Genomic DNA, 16872 nt, shown 5'->3' on the forward strand with positions numbered 1-16872 from the left:
CTTCGTAGTTCTGCCGTGAGTACTAGTAGTACGTCAAGACGGCGCGCCATGTCATAACATTCTTACCAATCCTCCTAGGTGTTCACCGCAGCGTTCTAGAAGATTGTAATGCACCAGGGCCGGTCATGATAACCACGCTGCCGCCGTATCGGACGGCACAATCGTCTCGTCTTCCCTTGGCGCTCCGCGTTCGCGAACGTTGGGTCGCCGTGCCTCATCGAACAGCTCATAATGAGCTCATGTTTGGAATGGTTCCGAGGCGTTCTCACACAATTCGGTCCGTCGATCCTTCATGCCTATGTTCACGGAGAAATCATAGCATGTTATGCGCGAGGTTGACTTGCACGCAGACTATGTCAGCCAGTATCACACAGTGATAGCATCCGCAATTTGGTTTCAGAAATGAGAAACACTCGTGAAGCCGCTTTAAAATAATACCGTCGAGCTGCATGCGCTTGGCTACCCCTGTCCCAATCCTATCATACATTCAATGTCCTCCACGGAACTGCCTAGGTCGTGTCATAACGGCGGAACCTCAATGCTCTTCTGATGTCCACCTGTTTGACATTCATCCCGTGAAGTTGTGGCGCCATTTGCCACCTTTGAACTGGCCAGAGAAGTCGACGACGAACAAGTGTCCGGAGTCCGGAAACTGGGCCTGTCTACTAGCGTCGCCGCCGCATGCGCCGCAGTGAGATGTCGTCACATATAACTGGTCTTCGTTGGCACCTGTATAGCGTAGACTGAGTGCCTGCATATATCGGCGGAGGAGTAAAAGCATACCTCCGAAGCAACAGGCGGTGACATTGAGCACCGTAGGGAAGACGACTTGCAGGTCGAAAGCCCCATCGGGGGTGTACCTAACGATACTGGATCCACCCCACCTATGCGTGGCGTAGTCAGCATTGTAGCTTTCGTGTGCGTGTCAAAGGGACCCTCCGACCTTGCAGACCATATGCCCCCTGCGTTATCGATGCAGAGACCGTCCGGGTACGTTCCCTCTGCCAGCAGGCCATGGGAGAGTGCATCGACGAACACACGTCTCCCAGACAGCCTCCCGTCCTCGTAATCATACGCATATATCTTGTTCACCAGGGAGTCGGTGAAGTACCTGGACGGAGCATTAAGCAGGACGCCTCTGTACGGCAAACGGGACTGTGCGCACATGGTTCTATCGTCCGCGCTCCAGCCTAGGCCGTTGCTGTCCTGAAGCCAATCAGACTCAGTCAATAAATCGTGCCTACCTGTAGAGGATATGGCTTCACCGTGAATGGCCCGTGGTCGATAACTCTGCTGGAATTGTCTGCAGGATCATATATGTACAGCTGTCCGGGGATGTATGGGTCCTTTGATGCCATTGTGCCGGCGACATAACGTCCTTTGCTATCGCATGCACCGTCGTTGAAGCGGGTGAAGGGCTGATGTTCCTCAGGAATCGGCTGAGACAAGTAGCGCAACGTAGGCCCATCTTCAACAACGGCGAAACCTTTGGCCGTTGTACAAGCCAACTATCAGGCGTGAACTGTGAGACAGCAGCTGGCGAAGATGGAAGAGCCTATTCACCCCTCCATCCTTGCGCAGGGACAGACATGTCAGCGGTTCTTCGAATTGCTCTACTTTGATCTCGGACGAACGAGTGTCGAGGTGGTACAGCTGAAAAGGGCCCAGACGGAAAGCTGCGCGGCGGTGTTACGAAGCATGACGTGTACTGTATACCTTATTGCATTCAATGTCCACGAAATGTAACGTCGACGTTCTGGGATCATACAGAGGCCCTACATGCGGGAGGTCGTTACAGATCCGAAACTAGAGCGTTCAAGACAGAACGACGGTACCTTCGCCCAGACTGCAGCCAGTCCGCAGGAACGGCTGTTCAACTGTGATTGTTCGAGGTTGTGGACCCATAGTGCGCGGCCTCGACGCCCCGATCGTTGCGGGGTAGCTTATATACAACTCGGGTGCACCCGAAAGCGGCATATCGAGGATTCAGGGGGACATGTGGGGTCAGGCCTTCGGAATCGTTCATCCCTCCAGACATTCGGCGAGGCGAGAACCACAAGGTTATCTTGCGTCCATCTCGGAATTGACGCGAACTTGACTATTCGTAGGCAGTCTCACTATCTAACTGCATTCAGAGACATCTTCTGGCACTAGCGAGTCGACAACTAACGTCATATCGATCGGATGGCGCAAGAAGGGTCCGGACTGCACGAAGTCAACCGAAGGGACGAGTCAATTGCAATCAGACAAAGTAAATGCGAATGACGATTGGCACTAAATACATGACCACAACCCGTCATGTGTACCAGACCTATTTCGCTATACACCACACATTAGTCTCGGCCATCTCATGATAGAGGATTAGTGAGCCTACCTTCTGGTGTCTTGGCAATGTATTCGATAGCTGAACAATACGATGAGTTGGAAGTTGCAGTGACACAGCGGAGACTCGTACCTTGCTGCACAGTTTTGATCTCGTCCGCTTCCTCGTCCGGAATTTCAATGGCGAACTCCTGTGATACGCACAGGCACGAGTCAGTACCCACATGTAAGTACAAGGACGTCACTTACCTCCTCCACAGCCATTACGACCTCCACCGCGTCCAGACTATCCAAGCCAAGGTCTTCTGAGAACCTCGAGGTCTCGGTGAGCTGTCAAACGATGAGTACGCGCAAATACGCGTCACAAAGGCTAAACCAGTACCTTTTCCGGGCTGACCTTCTCAAAGCCCTTCAATACGTCTATGACACGCGCAGTAATATCTCCTTTGGACAGACCAGCCTCAGCAGAGAAGAAAGCACTTTGAAAGACCCGGCCCCGAAATTGGGGGATAGCGGTCGCTGTCCGGGGTGCGAGGAGAGCCCCAGAGCGGGGGAGACTACGCGCGGCGAGACGAAGGAAGGACATGATTCTAGTAGAGGAACGAAGGCAGGTAGGTCTTGTCGACGTTGCGGGCTCGGGATGGCCTCCGTCACCGACGGCACCAGCCGAGGACCCGCACACCCACTCACGTGACATTCATCGAACTCTCCACTTGTTCATAGGCTTCGTTCTCCCTTCTAAGTACTAATAGTGGGCGTCGTGGGCGTGTTCACTGTACCATTAGTATCACAGAGTCCACTGTTGTTGTCGGGACAGGCTTAGCAGCAGCTTACCATGCTACCCGATTCAGAAGGCAGGCAGTTAAACTCTTGGGCAACACTGGTTGCGCAATGGCCCGCTATTGACCGGATGTTTTTGCGATGATGCCAACAGGGAGACTTGTAGTTTCGCCAACCGTTTTGTCAGTTCACTCAGATGGCACGAGCCCACAACACTTCGTTGCTATCGGAGTCAGAGGCTGACAAGTGCGATAACGAGGCAGGGATGGAGAGCCCAGGAATAAATCTCATTATATTCGAGGAGTTTGTCCCGTGTTCACTGGTTGATACTATACATTTCCATGGGAGGAAATATGAGACCTCGTACATACAGCATGGAGCAGTGGAAGGTCATCCTACAAGATTAGCAACGACCGCACCAAGGACGTTGGCGCAGAGGATCCACCCCACAGAGTCAGCTACTGTAACTGTGCGCACCAATGTTCGTCGTCGTGCGAAATCCACTGTATGATGGAAGAGGCCGCTACATCACGGACATTGTCACACATGAACGAGGTGGTCAGTACTTCAGTGCCGGGATATCGAGGTCGAATGAAGGAATGTAAGATCTTGGCTAGATCTAACGCAAGGGTGGCTTTGACCGGAAAGTGCCGGGAAGAACTGTGCAGCTCGAGTCACGGTGGCTGTCACTGGCCCAGCTCTCAGCCACTACGACTGTACGACTGCAAGATCGTCAAGGTGAGAGACTCATTGTACTGGCCAAACGCCCTCTGAACGTATACCGTGACTTGCCCCGGCCCCTCCTCCCTCAACAGGTCGGTATTCCTTGTTCGCTGCCGTGAAATGTTCTTGTGCTGAAGACATAACACGCTTGGTAGACTCGCCATGGCCACCTTCTCCTCGACCCCCATCGTCATCGACGGCAAGGGCCACCTCCTTGGTCGGCTGGCGTCGATTATTTCGAAGCAGATCCTCAACGGCCAGAAGATCGTCGTCGTGCGGTGCGAGGAGATCAACATCTCGGGGAGTTTCTTCCGCAACAAGGTCAGTATAACCACACGTTCGCCTACATCGCGCTCACATAGGTTGTATGCAGCTGCGGTACCACAACTTCCTCCATAAACGCCACATCGTCAACCCGAAGAAGTCTGGCCCCTTCCACCACCGCGCCCCATCCAAGATCCTCTACCGGGCCATCCGCGGTATGGTCCCCCACAAGACTGCCCGCGGCGCGGCAGCCCTTGAGCGCCTCAAGCTCTTTGAGGGTGTCCCCCCTCCCTACGACCGCAAGAAGCGGATGGTTGTTCCCGAGGCCCTGAGGGTCTTGCGATTGAAGCCTGGCCGCAAGTACTGCACGGTGAAGGTGGGCAATCAACTGACGTCGATAATCAACTTTCCTAATGTGTGCGCCTGATAGCGCCTCTCGCATGAGGTTGGCTGGGGCTACAAGGATGTTGTGGACCGTCTGGAGGAGAAGAGGAAGATCAAGGCTCAGGCCTTCCACGAGCGCAAGGTGTGTATCTCTGCTACAGCAATAGTGGACGATATCTCATCCTCTGTTTAGCTCGCAGCGATTAAGCTGCGTCAAAAAGCCGTTGCTGACACCGCGTCGTCCTACGAGAACCTTACACAGCTCGGCTACTAGACGTCCCGGTTGCATGGATTGCCGTATCCTCCGCTTGCGCTCTACTATGTCCAGATGCCTTGAGATACTCCATGTAACGCTTTACTGCTCTCTATGCCCGTGCCGTGGTGGTGTTATGCGAGGTAGTCGTTCGAATATGATATTGTCATTGCCGCGATGGACGAGAGTTCCTTCCGGTTTGTAAACATAGCTTGCATGAGCTCGGTGTGCGTCGACAATCTGAAACGGTGGAAGTACGCGCTCATTACGTTTGACTCTGTGCCCGCAAGTGACTCGCAACCTCCGCGAAGCGTCTGGCGGTTCAGAGCGCGGACGCACACCAGAACGACCCTTTGTTTGGCGTTATCGGAGTTTCAAAACTAAATACACTGCTCAAATCCCCGCCGCTCGGGGCGCCTGGCCTAGGCCGGCTCCTTGCACGCTTACTGACACCATCCTCATCCCCCCCCTTCCTCCTCCTCTCTCGACAGCTCACCATGCCCTCCGACTCTCCAGTCCAGCGCGAAGCGAGTAAGTCACTTGCTTTCTCGCGTAGAGAGCACGTTTGCTAAGCCGTCATCGCGTTCAGCATCTCCCCAGTCTCGTTCTCCTTCTCCCTCAGGAAACGAGGTCTTGACGCTTCGCGCACTCGTCAGCACCAAGGATGCTGGTGTCATCATTGGAAAAGCCGGCAAGAATGTTGCTGACCTCAGAGACCAGACTGGCGTGAAAGCCGGGGTCAGCAAAGTCGTTCCTGGTGTGCACGAACGCGTTCTGACTGTGAGTGGTTCCGTGGAGGGTGTGGCGAAGGCAGGTCTCTTCATCGCTGTCTCATATGCATCAAGTCTCACCATGTATCAGGCCTATGCTCTCATCGTGTCCCAACTGATGTCAGCGAGCCCTTCATCCCCCACCACGATGTCTTCCTCGCCGAATACCTCCATACGCCTTCTCATTTCCCACAATCTCATGGGCAGCGTGATTGGTCGTAACGGTCTGAAGATCAAGGCGATCCAAGACTCGTCGGGTGCGCGCATGGTGGCGTCGAAAGACATGCTCCCTCAATCCACGGAGCGTATCGTGGAGGTGCATGGTGCCTCGGAGGCTATCGGTCGCGCCATCGAGGAAATTGGCCGATGTCTCCTGGAGGACTGGGAGCGGGGGGCAGGAACGGTTCTCTTCCATCCAGGCGTTGGTGACGAGAGGTCGGGGCGACGGTCGTCCAACGCAAGCCGGCGTTACGGCGACGCGCCGAACGGCCGAGGTCGAACCTCTCCTTCTCCGAATGCTTCGTCACCACCACCGACGAACCTGCGGACGCAAAACATCTCCATCCCTTCCGACATGGTGGGCTGCATCATTGGCCGCAACGGCACCAAGATCACTGAAATTCGGCGGCTCTCCGGGTCTAAAATCTCCATCGCCAAAGAGCCCCACGACGAAACCGGCGAGCGCATGTTCACCATTGTCGGCACACCAGAGGCTAACGAGAAGGCGCTGTTTCTGCTCTACAACCAACTCGAGAGCGAGAAGGAGAGGCGCGTGGGACGGGACCAGCAACAGCAGGAGGAAATGCAGGATTAGGACCTCCGTAAGCGGCCGTGAGCTCCCATGTCAAATTGACATCGCATCGGGTGCCGCCGCACACCGTGCCCGAGGTCTTCTCAGCAAACTGCGGACACGTAAACCCGCGCTTCCGGATGCCTTGAGTGCTTGCGTACTCATCCGCTCCTCGCAAAATCAGCCTCACGCTGCCCTCGCCTTCTTGTCTGCATGGCACTCCGACTGTTCATACTTCCTGGCACGCCTTCCCAAATCCCAAACTCTCGCCACACACGCTTCCGTCCCTCTCATCTCCCCTCGCTGTCTGCCCCGCTCCTCTCCCGCTTCCCGTTCCGTTCTCGCTCCTAGCGAGCTTCTCTTCAGCTCGATGCTCCCAAACCCCTCCCTCTCCGAAGCCCAACTGACGCGTCGTGACGTCCACGTCTCGACGTCGTGCTCTATTATAGTACTTGCTTGCATTAGTGCGGTCAGAGACACTCGAAAAGTATGCATAGCGTAATACATAGCATCGTCGTCGATGCAGAAAATATACTGCTCTATGGTCTATCTTCTATACTACGAGAGGCCTCTGAGATCTGATTGGTCAGTTAAGGGAGACAAATGCAGACACCGAGCCCTGCCTAGTAGCCAGTCGTCAAATGATGGAAAATCTGAGGTTTTGAAGAGAAAATGAGATATGCTTCCCGCAGCACGCCCCGCGAGAGAACGCTCAGGGCTCAGATGGCGTCGGGCTCTGTTGCTCAATACCTTTGAATCTCATGCACGACCAGGGCCAGGGCTTTGTGGGCACAACACAGAAGGATAAAATGGCAGTGGCATGGTGTACAGCTGTACTAGTAGCAGAGCATGAGCATTTGGCTAGTGGATATAATACAAATGCCTTGTAACCCAGCCTCAGGGAAGACCAAAGTGCCTCTCCAGCAGTGATGCTAGCTTGAGCACATGTGCTAGATACCTGTCTGTTGTGTCTACAAGAGTGGGTACGTCAGGAGGTGGAAATAAAGTGGCAATTGTAGTATGCATGGGAACACTGAACATCTTATGAACCAGGGTTCCAAAACATCTTATGGACTGGGCACTCACCCAATTTGGATGCAATATGCAGCAGAATCCTCCATGTGTCTTGCAGCATCTCGTGCAAACTTTGCACAGCAGACACCAGTGTGCTGGCTGTCGTGTTGCTCTTCTGCTGATAGATCATAATGAAATGAATGCATGTGCATCACCTCATCTGCAGAGATCATGGCAGGGTCTTCAGATGCATCAGAAAATTGGCCAGGGAAGTATGTTGTCATCTTCAACCAAAACACTTCTGGTGATCCATGGAGGAATGTAGGATGGATATCCTACCATAGTATGATGCAATGACATCAGTAAATGGGGAGATGCCTGAATGAAATTACACACCAACTCATAGAACATGTTTACAATGCTCCTATAAACCTTCTGTTCTTCAGTTGCATACACAAGCATGCTGTGCACCTGGTCCTCCAGTGTAGAAGACAAGGTGGAGGCAGTTGGACTTGGGTTCTTGGAGTAGTACTGATTCCATGTGAGGATGGCTTTGGCCTCCTTCACTGACTGCTTGTGAACTATGTTGACATGTCCCAGGATTTCAAGCAGCTCAGGGATGTGCCCTAGTAGGAGCTTTGGCTTCATGATGTTGCAGATTGCATACATGAGGGCTGGTGGTGGTGGACAGCCATGTGGCACATGTGGCAGTATGGTCACGGAAATGTGGTCTCCAGAGCATAAAGTCAGTGCACGTAGTTGTCTGACAGCGCAAATGAACTTACCAACAATATCTCGGTGGTCAGTATCATTTGTGTAGTCAAATTGACTGTCTGTGAAGAGCTTCGACACAAGTGTGATGTGTTCCTCAGTTGCCATTTGGGTATATGTACTGTCTTTCAACTCATCTCCATCTCAATTGCTTCACTCATTGCACAATAGGGGCGTTACTTACTCTAGCCAGTAGATCCGCGATGAATGGGTATGGTCCTTGAAGGTCTTGGGCAGGAGGGCAGGCCGCTGCGACACGCGCGATTGATGATGGCGCGGGTTGGAGGAGAGCCTCGACGGCTGCCTCGTGACAAACATACCACAGTCTATACGTCTTCACGTGCTTAGACGCGTCGACGCGCCAAAACTTCCGAGTCGCGGTCCTTGACCTGACCTCCACCTGAGCTGCTGAGCAGCAACATGCAAGGCCGCTCATCCTCGCAGACACCCTACGTCAACGGCAATATGCCTGGGCCTTCGCAGTACCAATATTCATCCAACGTCGGGGCCTCTGCAGCGCAGGCAGCAGCGGCAGCCTTGTCCAATCCATACGCGCAATTTCAGTATCCTCAGGCTCCCCACTATGCTCAGGCATATGCACACTTTCGCACTCCAGGAACTTCCATGCCCAATCTCACCACGGAAGGCTACACACTCTCCTCCACGTACGTCTCTAGCTCTCACACCGGTCCCTCGGCGGCCTCCGCTGGTATGCAGCGACCGGGACCGCAGAAGCCCTCTCCTCGTGGACCTGTGCAGGCGCATTGGTATCAGCCAGGTAATTGCCATTGCAGCAAACCCGGGTGCTCTTTCACGGGCTCGAAGAAGGCCGTGGAGATCCATATGATGGACAGACACCTGATTTATCCTCCTGGGTGGAAACAGAGGAAGACGAGAGACGATTGGGACGCAGACCCCAGTCTGAAAGGGTGAGGCATCACGATTTCTCGCATGGCGTGCGTGCTGAAGAGTCGAGGACCAGGAAGCCTATTCCTATCCAAGGTACGACCATGAAGCTCGACACGCCAGAAGCCATTGAGGCTTGGATTGCTGAGCGCAAGAAGAGATTTCCCACCGCTTCTCGCGTGGAGGAGAAAGAGAAGAAACTCGAGGAGGCTATAGCGCGCGGCCAACTGCTTTCTCAGGACGTTCGTTTTCCGAACAGGAAGAAACGGAGGCTGAACGACGACGTGCAGGACGGGCAGTATGGAGACCGGAATGAGGCGTATGGCAGAGGCCGGGGTCGTGGTCGCGGTCGGGGCAGAGGAGGGGGCGGAGGGCAGGGACGCGGCGGCGGTGCTGCTCCTCAAGAGCCTCGCGTTCCTCACTCGCTGCCCGCAAAGCCTTCCGTATCATCGCACGTGGCTACCGAAATTGCCAACTCGTCTGGTGCACGCCCGGCTGCCACATTGCCCATTGCTTACGCTGAGGACAGCAATTCTGACTCCGAGTCCGATGGTGCTCCCGAGGTAGTATCGTCGAAGGCGGCTCCCGAGATAGTTGATGTGCAAAGTCACATACCTATCGACGCTTCGGGTGACGACGTGGAAATGGAGGAACCTCGCGTTGAGGTTCGGCCGCCTTTATCACAACAGGTTCGGCCAGTGAAAAAGAGCCATGCTAGGCAACCACGAAAACCATTGCATAACCCTTTCGCTGCGCGCCCATCCTTACTACGGAATGTACGTGCACTTACAGCATCGCGTGAAACATATTCTAACATACAAATGTCTCAGCTGCTTACCCCGGAGATCCGGATGACCGTGTCTAACTTATCCCAAGCCATTCGCTTTCTTGTCGACAACGATTTCCTGGACAACGTCGAGCTGAAGCCAGGACAGGCCTCTGACAGGATGATTGAAGTTATTGGGACATCCAGCACGGAAGGGCTCGAAGCCACCGTGACGCGACCTGCGTCCTCCGAAGACGCAGAGAACCACTCTACCTCATAATGCCTGTGTCGTATACATGTCCACAATAGTTACATCTGGCGGCGTGAAGCATTGTCATGATAATCATCTACGTCCGTCCGCCTACTCTCAAATCCCCTGCGACTAACGCTGCTACTACCTATCACTGCCGCTCTCCGAGCCACTCATGTCGGAATCGCTGCCCTCGCTACCACTCTCAGACCCGTCTGCGTCCGCATCCACCTCCAATGACCGCTGTTCCACCTCGAAGCCTAACTTCGTAAGGCCTTCTGTAGTCTCAGCGATCTTTCCTGGCGCGGTGACAACGACTGCGACGGATGACGAAGGGTCGAAGAGGGCGAGGAAGTACTTGCGCAACACGGCAAGCACGTCCGCTTTTGTGACAGAACGGTAACGCTCGAGGAGATCGATGTTGTAATTCTGAGGCACGCCCCGGAACGCTTGGTTCAAGAAAGAAGCGACGGCCTATGAATGGATGGTGAGAACATGAGGACGGCCTCCGAGGCTTGAATAAACTTACCGCACGACCTGGTGTCGAGACGCCCCTCGCCACACCGAAGACAATGCTACTCTTCGCCGCGTCTAAGGTTGTCTCTTCAAGTGGTATCTACCGAAAGTACGTCAGATGCCAACGCCGATGGTGGGTAAGACACGGACGTACCGAACCATCCACGAGGCCCTGAATCACGGATTTTGCTTGCTCATAAGCCTTCATGTATTGCGAAGTCTAGGGTAGTTGAGCATCTCCGTCGTTTACCATGCTGAATTCGAGCACCTACCCTGTACAGTGAGAAGCTCAGGAAACCGCCTTCAAGATCTATGTAGACGGTCGCGCCGTATGCCAGCCCCGAGCCACGAATATAGCGCTATGAAGATTGTCAGTGAATGCTTACGCACATGTTTCATTGTGCACATACCCAGAGGTAGCTCTCAGTTGCATTCAGCACCTCAGCAGCTACAACGAACGCGGGGCGTTCATCATGCGTGAACCCTTGGATGCCTTTCGTGACATGGGATGTGTAGGAGCTCTCGATGGTAGGGAGGCTGACAACCACAGCCTATTCATGTCTTGTTAACTCGTACCACGCACTGGAGAGATGCTGACTCACCTTCTTGACTGGGTTCTTACCAACTGTGCTGAGTGTGTCTTTGGACAGCGTAACCGGAAGAAGATCGCTTGGCTACAAGAGGTCAAAGCCAAACTTCGTGAAAGATGAAACAGGACTCACTTGCAGCAAAGGCTGGAAGTACTTCGCCCATGGTTCCCGGGGCTGTTTGATGGACAATACATCACCTGCTACCGAGAACCGTACGCAGGACGAATCCGTGACTACAGAGAGTGAGCTTACTAGCCGCAATCAACACATAGGGGGAACCTTACGATGTCGCCTGATCTCCTCGAAGTCCTTCACAACCTCCTCTGGGGACTGTTGCAGTTGCTCCGCGAGCTTGGGGATGAACTCAGTTTGAGGGAGCGCCATCGTCATCCGAGACATTGATGTCTCGTCGAAGAGCAGCTCAGCCGACACTGAGCCAAGCACGGTGTCGCCATCCCGCTTCATCTCTGGCAGGCTTTGCTGGATCTTGGCGATGGTGATCTGTAGTCTATTTTCCTCGTGAGTGTCCGATACCAATGGTTAGTATCAAGACTTACCGCTCCTTGTCGAATACGCTCCCGTAAATCAGGTCTTTGAGCCAGGCAATGGCGGCTTCGTACATTCCGACTTCCACCTTGATAGACACACGCACGTTCTCCGAGAATGCACTGGAGACGCCATACGCCGCCTCATAGGACACGGTGTCGTTGTCAAGCTTAGTGACCACTTCCTCGTGCGAGAGCTTCTCTCCGTTGCTTCTCGTGATGGGCAGCGAGAAGAAAGCGGACAGGTAGGTCTGCATGTGCGGACGGAGCCTGTTTGGGAGTTTGGCCGTTGAGAAGTAGGCGTTGACAGTGACGAAGTCAGACTGGCATGCACTCTAAATCAATGTCCGTCTACAGAACACTCCAACTGATAGCTTACCTGGACGTGATCATACTGCACGAAGAACGGCAGCTCCGCACCGTCACTCGCGACATGCCGGGTAAGCTCAGCATTACCGGTTTGCTCTACTGTACGCTTGCGACCCTTTCCACTGCCGACCTCCTGCAGACTCTGCACCGCGATGAAGGAGATCGTCTTGATGTCGGGGACGGGGAATGATGTCAAAATCTCTTGAGGGATTGGCGTGTCGTGTTCCTTCTTCGCCTCTTCAAGCTCCTGTGTTGCTTTGGCGAGACCCTCGGGACCCAGTCGCTCCTTCTGGGCAGCGATACGGGCCTGCTCGTCCTCCTTCAGCTTGTCGACCATCGCACTTGATGGCTTTCCTCGCACGATGGCGCGAGCGGGAGTGATGTAGTATCTAACGCTACAATTAGTTCCAGGCAGTGAGACGTAGAGTCCGTTGCTTACTGTCGCAACAAGTCTGTCCATTGCTTGCTGCTCCATGTCCTTAGCTCGGCGTAGTATACGATGTCGTCCATAGAGGCCTTGAGGTCAGAGCCATCTTCTGCGCCGTAGAGGAAATCACCGATGACGTTGCCAGAGAACGTCTCTCCTTTCGCGGACTCCAGTTTGCTACGGAGCTACGAACGAGGTGAGTTGTCAACTGTCGTGATATCAAATGTTCCTACCTGACGCTCATCACGATTGATGACCATTCCCATCCGGTCCATGTCGATCCCCTCGTCAGCGATCCGAATCAAACTGGCCTTCAACTTCTCGGGGAACGAGTCCAGGTGCTCAGTAGGCACAGAACCGATGTATACAGGCAGGTCACACAGAGTCGCCCTAGAATCTTCACCGAGATAGATGTATGTGCTGATTTTCACGACATGAGCAGGAACATGATAGGCCAAGTAAATGCTGCATACCATAGCGGTGACTCCACCTCAACGTACTCTTTATTGAGGGGTGCCACAGCCGAGGACGTAAGGTAAGTTGCTAGGATGTCAAGCGCCTGACGTTCCTTGTCAATATCTGTTTAACACAGTGACAGATAGACACAACAAACCTTCCTCTCCAGGAACGCATTCGGGGGTGGACCCATGAATCCCATATACACCTCACCCACGCTCTCGTCCTTCTCGGGAAACTCGACAGTCATCTGCTTCGTCTCTTTAATAGGTCCACGGTTCGCACTCGGTGTCTCGACGAAAGGACGCTTCCACTCTGCAGGTCTGAACCCGTGTTTCTGACCGTGCTCAATAATACTGGGTTCGACTTTCTCTTGGACCACTTTGAGGAGGGACTGTGTACCGGAAGCGAGCTTGCCGCTGACAATGAGGGATAGGTTGTGTGGGACGTAGTACTTGTGGTGATAGTCCCGGACTGGAGGGGTGTGTGAGACATGCAAGGAACACATGCGAGGACAGTGCACTTACTCTGTTCCACCGTTAAATCTCGTAGTGCCTTCATGAGACCGCCGGTTTCGCTGCTGTATGCACTACCTGGCGGGTTCAGCAAGCGCTGTAGCCTGTCTTTATGTCAGTGTTGACATTCAGCATGCATGAGAGGGAGCGTACTGAAGCGCCATGAGGTCTTGTGACGTGTTCTCCCGGCCCTGCATCTCGCTGTAGACCACACCCGAGTCCTCGCCCTTGCCATCAATATGGTGAACCTGAGAAGTATCAGCTCTGTTTAGTATTACAATGTCGACACGTCTACCTCGGTCACGAAGCCAGCCTTCGTCAGAGTTGGGTACAGAATGTGGTCCACATAGACCGGTAATATCTGTAGAAACCCCTGTTCTCCTGCAGTCGACACTGTGTATGCGGTGTGGTCCGTATCAGTCCATGCGTTCGTGCCGTTCGAATAACCGCGATTCGCAAGATGATCGATGATCCCCTTGTAAGGGTATTTCTCCGAACCCATAAACACTAAACTGAGACCAAAATGAGCGGACATGCAGAATGCTTAACTTAGACGACTAACTGCTCCAGAGTATGCGGACACCCAGTATCATCGAAGACTAATGTGGGATGTGATATATTAGCAGCTAAAGTGTACAGGGAATGCCGGGCAGCCTGGATTCCGATCGGTGTAGTGACGCATGTCTCATGATGCAGAGGTCTCCTGTCAGCAATGTTTCACAGGCAAACACGTACCTTGACCTAGACACCAAGGCGGGATCAAGGCTACCCTGAACTGGAAGAGCACGCACTTTCGGTGGCAATGACAAAGTAACCGTTCACGATGGGTGCTGTGGGAATCTGCAGAGTGAGCCATCTGTGAGGTATTATCCTCGTAAACGTCACGCACCCTCATAGTCAAGGTGGACGATGGAGAGCCCAGTCTCTCTGCTCTTCCACTTAGATACTTGGACGTCAGTGAAGTCGAGCTTCAGACGCTTCACCAAGTCAAAGTTTCCAAAACTCTCTGGAGCATTGCCGTTCACTTTGGATGCCATGGATGATTGCGTATGCAGACTGAGGCGCTGATTAAGGGGCAAAGAGCGAAAGCGGGAAGCGAGTGCGGAAGAGGCGCCGCGGCGAGTGACCCCAGTCTTATAAGTCGTCCGGGAAAGAAGCTGTCGTTGAATGAAGAAAAGGCGGTACATCCAGCAATCAAGCAAGCGATGATGGGCGCGACGGGCGTCGGGCGGTCGGTCACGAAGAGGGGCAAGATGTTTGACGGCCTCTCGCACGGAGTTCCCGAGGCGGGGACTGTGGCGACGCGTGGCGCGAAAACATCGCGTCTCAGTCAGTGTCGTCACGTGTCCCTATGCACCCAGTCCAAAGTCGCGTCCCGGTTCTGATTCACACTCACGCGTATCCTCTCTGCCAATCCCTTCTCGGGCATTTTTCATCTCGGTCTTTGCACAGCCTTTACTGGTAGAACAGTCGCCATTCTGATAGCCCAGCTACTTCGAACGCCATTCAGGCTACAAAGCCACCGGCGCGCTATGTCTGGTGTCTCTTCGCGCATCATGTCCTCTGAGCGATCTGAGGTATCACAAGAGGCCCAGACCCTTGCGCTTGCAGAACAGCGGAGGCTCAAGAAAGAGCAAAGGCAAGCAGCACTCGAGAAGGAGGCGGAGGAGAGGAGTCGCATCTTGCCCAGAGAATGGGCTGTCGTACAAGATGCACCCGGCATAGGATGGCATACAAGGGTCATGACATGGAATGTTAGCAATCTTTTATCTGTCATCTTGCGCTGAGCAGGCGTACATTGACCTCGTGATACCGTTTCAGCTCTTGGCTCAGACCCTCGTCCGTGAGTCTCACAACCATAGAGTATGTCGTGAATATATGCCTATTTTTTGCGTGCAGGTCGTGAACTATTCCCCAAGAGTGATTGTCTTAAGGCTGCTCAACGCGAGAACATGATTTACCGCGAAATCCTTTCCCACAATGCGGATATATGCTGCATGCAGGGACGGCATTCGTCGATTGTCCTCCGCACGTAAGCTCATGATCTATGCAGGAAGTCGACAGGTTGACAAAGTTGCTGCCGGTGCTCGAGGGGGCTGGCTATAATCATGTATATGCGGCGGGACCCGGCAAAAAACATGGGTGTCTCATCGCCTTCCGGAAGGACACGTTCGATCTCGCTGGCGAGAGGATGATAGAATACGACCTGCAAGAGATCCGCTCAGGAGACGAAGCAGCCAAGCGTGGCAGTAGCTTTCGCACAAGGAATATAGCCTCTTTAGTCGGGCTGCGACGAGCAGACTCGCCCTCTGAAGGCGTCTTGGTAGCAACTACACACCTGTTTTGGCACCCATCGTAAGACGTTCATCCGATTCGATGGGCGACTTCCGCTGATGCATGTCTGGTAGATATACGTATGAGCGAGCGCGGTGTGTTCATCGTCGTTTACGGAAACACTACGTGTCTGACCGTTGTTGTAAACAGACAGGCTGCTATACTGCTTCGAGAAGTAAGCAGGTTTCGCGATGAGCTATCGCCAGCAGAGAGTCCCTGGCCCTGCATTATCGCCGGAGGTAGGCCCATCACCTAATCCAGGGTCCGAGGCAGAACTAACGCCAGCTGAGGAGCAGATTTCAATTTCCCCCCAGATGATGCTGCGTACTCTCTGCTCACAGGTGATCCGTTGTCGCCCGAACAAGAAGCACGCCTCGCTGCTTCGCGCGTCGTTCACAAGTCGATCGACCCTAACGTCCCTGTGGCGCCAGAAGCCGCGACCGAAGGCGCAGAGGAAGATGAGGGTGCGGCGGCTACAGAGAGTGACCCAGACAAAGTTATCACGAACGCCCGACCTGCTCTTCCTGCGGATGGTCTTCTCACAGATGCCGAACTAGCTGACATGCTGCGCCAGTACGACAGGCCGACGAGTGTTTATGACGAAGGCCAGCGCATATGCACCGCTGCTTCGACCCTGGAGCGCGAGCTGACCTTTGGGAACCGCGCGCCCATACCGGCGGAACGGCATGGAGCGTACGAACCAAATTGGACGAGCTACACCCATGTGAGCCATCCGTGGTTCAAACTTAACAGTGCCTCGCTAATGCTACAGTACTACTGACAGTATTGGAAATCTGTTTTAGGTATGTACTGGCACCTTCGTGCGATGCGCCGCTCAACCATTCCAGATTACATGTTTGTTTTGTCTCCGCCACAACGCAAGGTTATTGTTACAAGATTGGCAAAGCCGCATCGAACCGAAGCTGTATCCCCGGGCATCCCGCTGAAAGGTGTTTGCGGGAGCGACCACATCTCCCTCGGCGCAGAACTCTACCTGCCATCTCCATCATAGAAGCGAGAAGTTGTTGAATCCCTTTTGTGTTATGAGGGCGAAGCCCTCTCTCTGTCTTACCTCTCCTTCCCTTTCCCCTTGTACCCGCTCATGGCCGTCCGCCGAAGCTTTCGGC

General features: G+C 53.8%; 8 protein-coding genes across 8 annotated transcripts; 4 read left to right on the forward strand and 4 right to left on the reverse strand.

Moving 5' to 3' along the window:
* Positions 1–568: 568 nt before the first annotated feature.
* C8Q71DRAFT_706698 (uncharacterized protein) lies at positions 569–1905 on the reverse strand (the record flags this gene model as incomplete). The annotated part of the gene is made up of 8 exons (XM_047920518.1): positions 569–729; positions 784–884; positions 944–1111; positions 1166–1206; positions 1266–1508; positions 1564–1676; positions 1704–1775; positions 1836–1905. 8 exons carry the CDS (start codon positions 1903–1905, stop codon positions 569–571), a joined length of 969 nt encoding a protein of 322 aa, XP_047779294.1.
* A 265-nt stretch (positions 1906–2170) lies between these two features.
* C8Q71DRAFT_756887 (acyl carrier protein) lies at positions 2171–2976 on the reverse strand. Its single transcript, XM_047923637.1, has 4 exons — positions 2705–2976; positions 2572–2652; positions 2375–2513; positions 2171–2319 (listed from the first exon to the last, which is right to left on the reverse strand). The coding sequence occupies exons 1-4, from the start codon at positions 2906–2908 to the stop codon at positions 2312–2314; spliced, it is 432 nt and encodes a 143-aa protein (XP_047779295.1). The 5' UTR covers positions 2909–2976; the 3' UTR covers positions 2171–2311.
* Positions 2977–3822: 846 nt separating this feature from the next.
* C8Q71DRAFT_756889 (60S ribosomal protein L13a) lies at positions 3823–4936 on the forward strand. The gene is made up of 5 exons (XM_047923638.1): positions 3823–3840; positions 3918–4146; positions 4199–4465; positions 4520–4615; positions 4667–4936. The coding sequence occupies exons 2-5, from the start codon at positions 3988–3990 to the stop codon at positions 4745–4747; spliced, it is 603 nt and encodes a 200-aa protein (XP_047779296.1). The 5' UTR covers positions 3823–3840; positions 3918–3987; the 3' UTR covers positions 4748–4936.
* Positions 4937–5040: 104 nt separating this feature from the next.
* Positions 5041–6391, forward strand: C8Q71DRAFT_586819 (uncharacterized protein). The gene is made up of 3 exons (XM_047919536.1): positions 5041–5257; positions 5316–5536; positions 5588–6391. Exons 1-3 carry the CDS (start codon positions 5224–5226, stop codon positions 6308–6310), a joined length of 978 nt encoding a protein of 325 aa, XP_047779297.1. The 5' UTR covers positions 5041–5223; the 3' UTR covers positions 6311–6391.
* A 747-nt stretch (positions 6392–7138) lies between these two features.
* Positions 7139–8365, reverse strand: C8Q71DRAFT_586825 (uncharacterized protein). The gene is made up of 5 exons (XM_047919537.1): positions 8256–8365; positions 8086–8196; positions 7697–8031; positions 7373–7635; positions 7139–7319 (listed from the first exon to the last, which is right to left on the reverse strand). The coding sequence occupies exons 2-5, from the start codon at positions 8177–8179 to the stop codon at positions 7184–7186; spliced, it is 828 nt and encodes a 275-aa protein (XP_047779298.1). The 5' UTR covers positions 8180–8196; positions 8256–8365; the 3' UTR covers positions 7139–7183.
* A 126-nt stretch (positions 8366–8491) lies between these two features.
* On the forward strand, positions 8492–10023 carry C8Q71DRAFT_857445 (nuclear fragile X mental retardation-interacting protein 1-domain-containing protein; the record flags this gene model as incomplete). The annotated part of the gene is made up of 3 exons (XM_047927413.1): positions 8492–9000; positions 9054–9753; positions 9808–10023. 3 exons carry the CDS (start codon positions 8492–8494, stop codon positions 10021–10023), a joined length of 1425 nt encoding a protein of 474 aa, XP_047779299.1.
* Positions 10024–10137: 114 nt separating this feature from the next.
* C8Q71DRAFT_857446 (Metalloenzyme, LuxS/M16 peptidase-like protein) lies at positions 10138–14448 on the reverse strand (the record flags this gene model as incomplete). Its single annotated transcript, XM_047927414.1, has 20 exons — positions 10138–10467; positions 10523–10609; positions 10664–10729; positions 10782–10868; positions 10920–11060; positions 11112–11183; positions 11232–11332; positions 11384–11607; positions 11657–11967; positions 12024–12402; positions 12453–12625; positions 12674–12860; positions 12914–12999; positions 13054–13370; positions 13424–13515; positions 13565–13659; positions 13707–13923; positions 13974–14010; positions 14203–14241; positions 14301–14448. The coding sequence occupies 20 exons, from the start codon at positions 14446–14448 to the stop codon at positions 10138–10140; spliced, it is 3189 nt and encodes a 1062-aa protein (XP_047779300.1).
* A 519-nt stretch (positions 14449–14967) lies between these two features.
* Positions 14968–16757, forward strand: C8Q71DRAFT_796538 (Endonuclease/exonuclease/phosphatase; the record flags this gene model as incomplete). The annotated part of the gene is made up of 8 exons (XM_047925684.1): positions 14968–15165; positions 15233–15254; positions 15311–15432; positions 15465–15766; positions 15896–15984; positions 16042–16469; positions 16530–16548; positions 16594–16757. The coding sequence occupies 8 exons, from the start codon at positions 14968–14970 to the stop codon at positions 16755–16757; spliced, it is 1344 nt and encodes a 447-aa protein (XP_047779301.1).
* Positions 16758–16872: the final 115 nt, after the last annotated feature.

The sequence above is a fragment of the Rhodofomes roseus genome, assembly GCF_022264815.1.
Source record: "Rhodofomes roseus strain CIRM-BRFM 1785 chromosome Unknown C8Q71scaffold_9, whole genome shotgun sequence".
NCBI lineage: Eukaryota > Fungi > Basidiomycota > Agaricomycetes > Polyporales > Fomitopsidaceae > Rhodofomes > Rhodofomes roseus.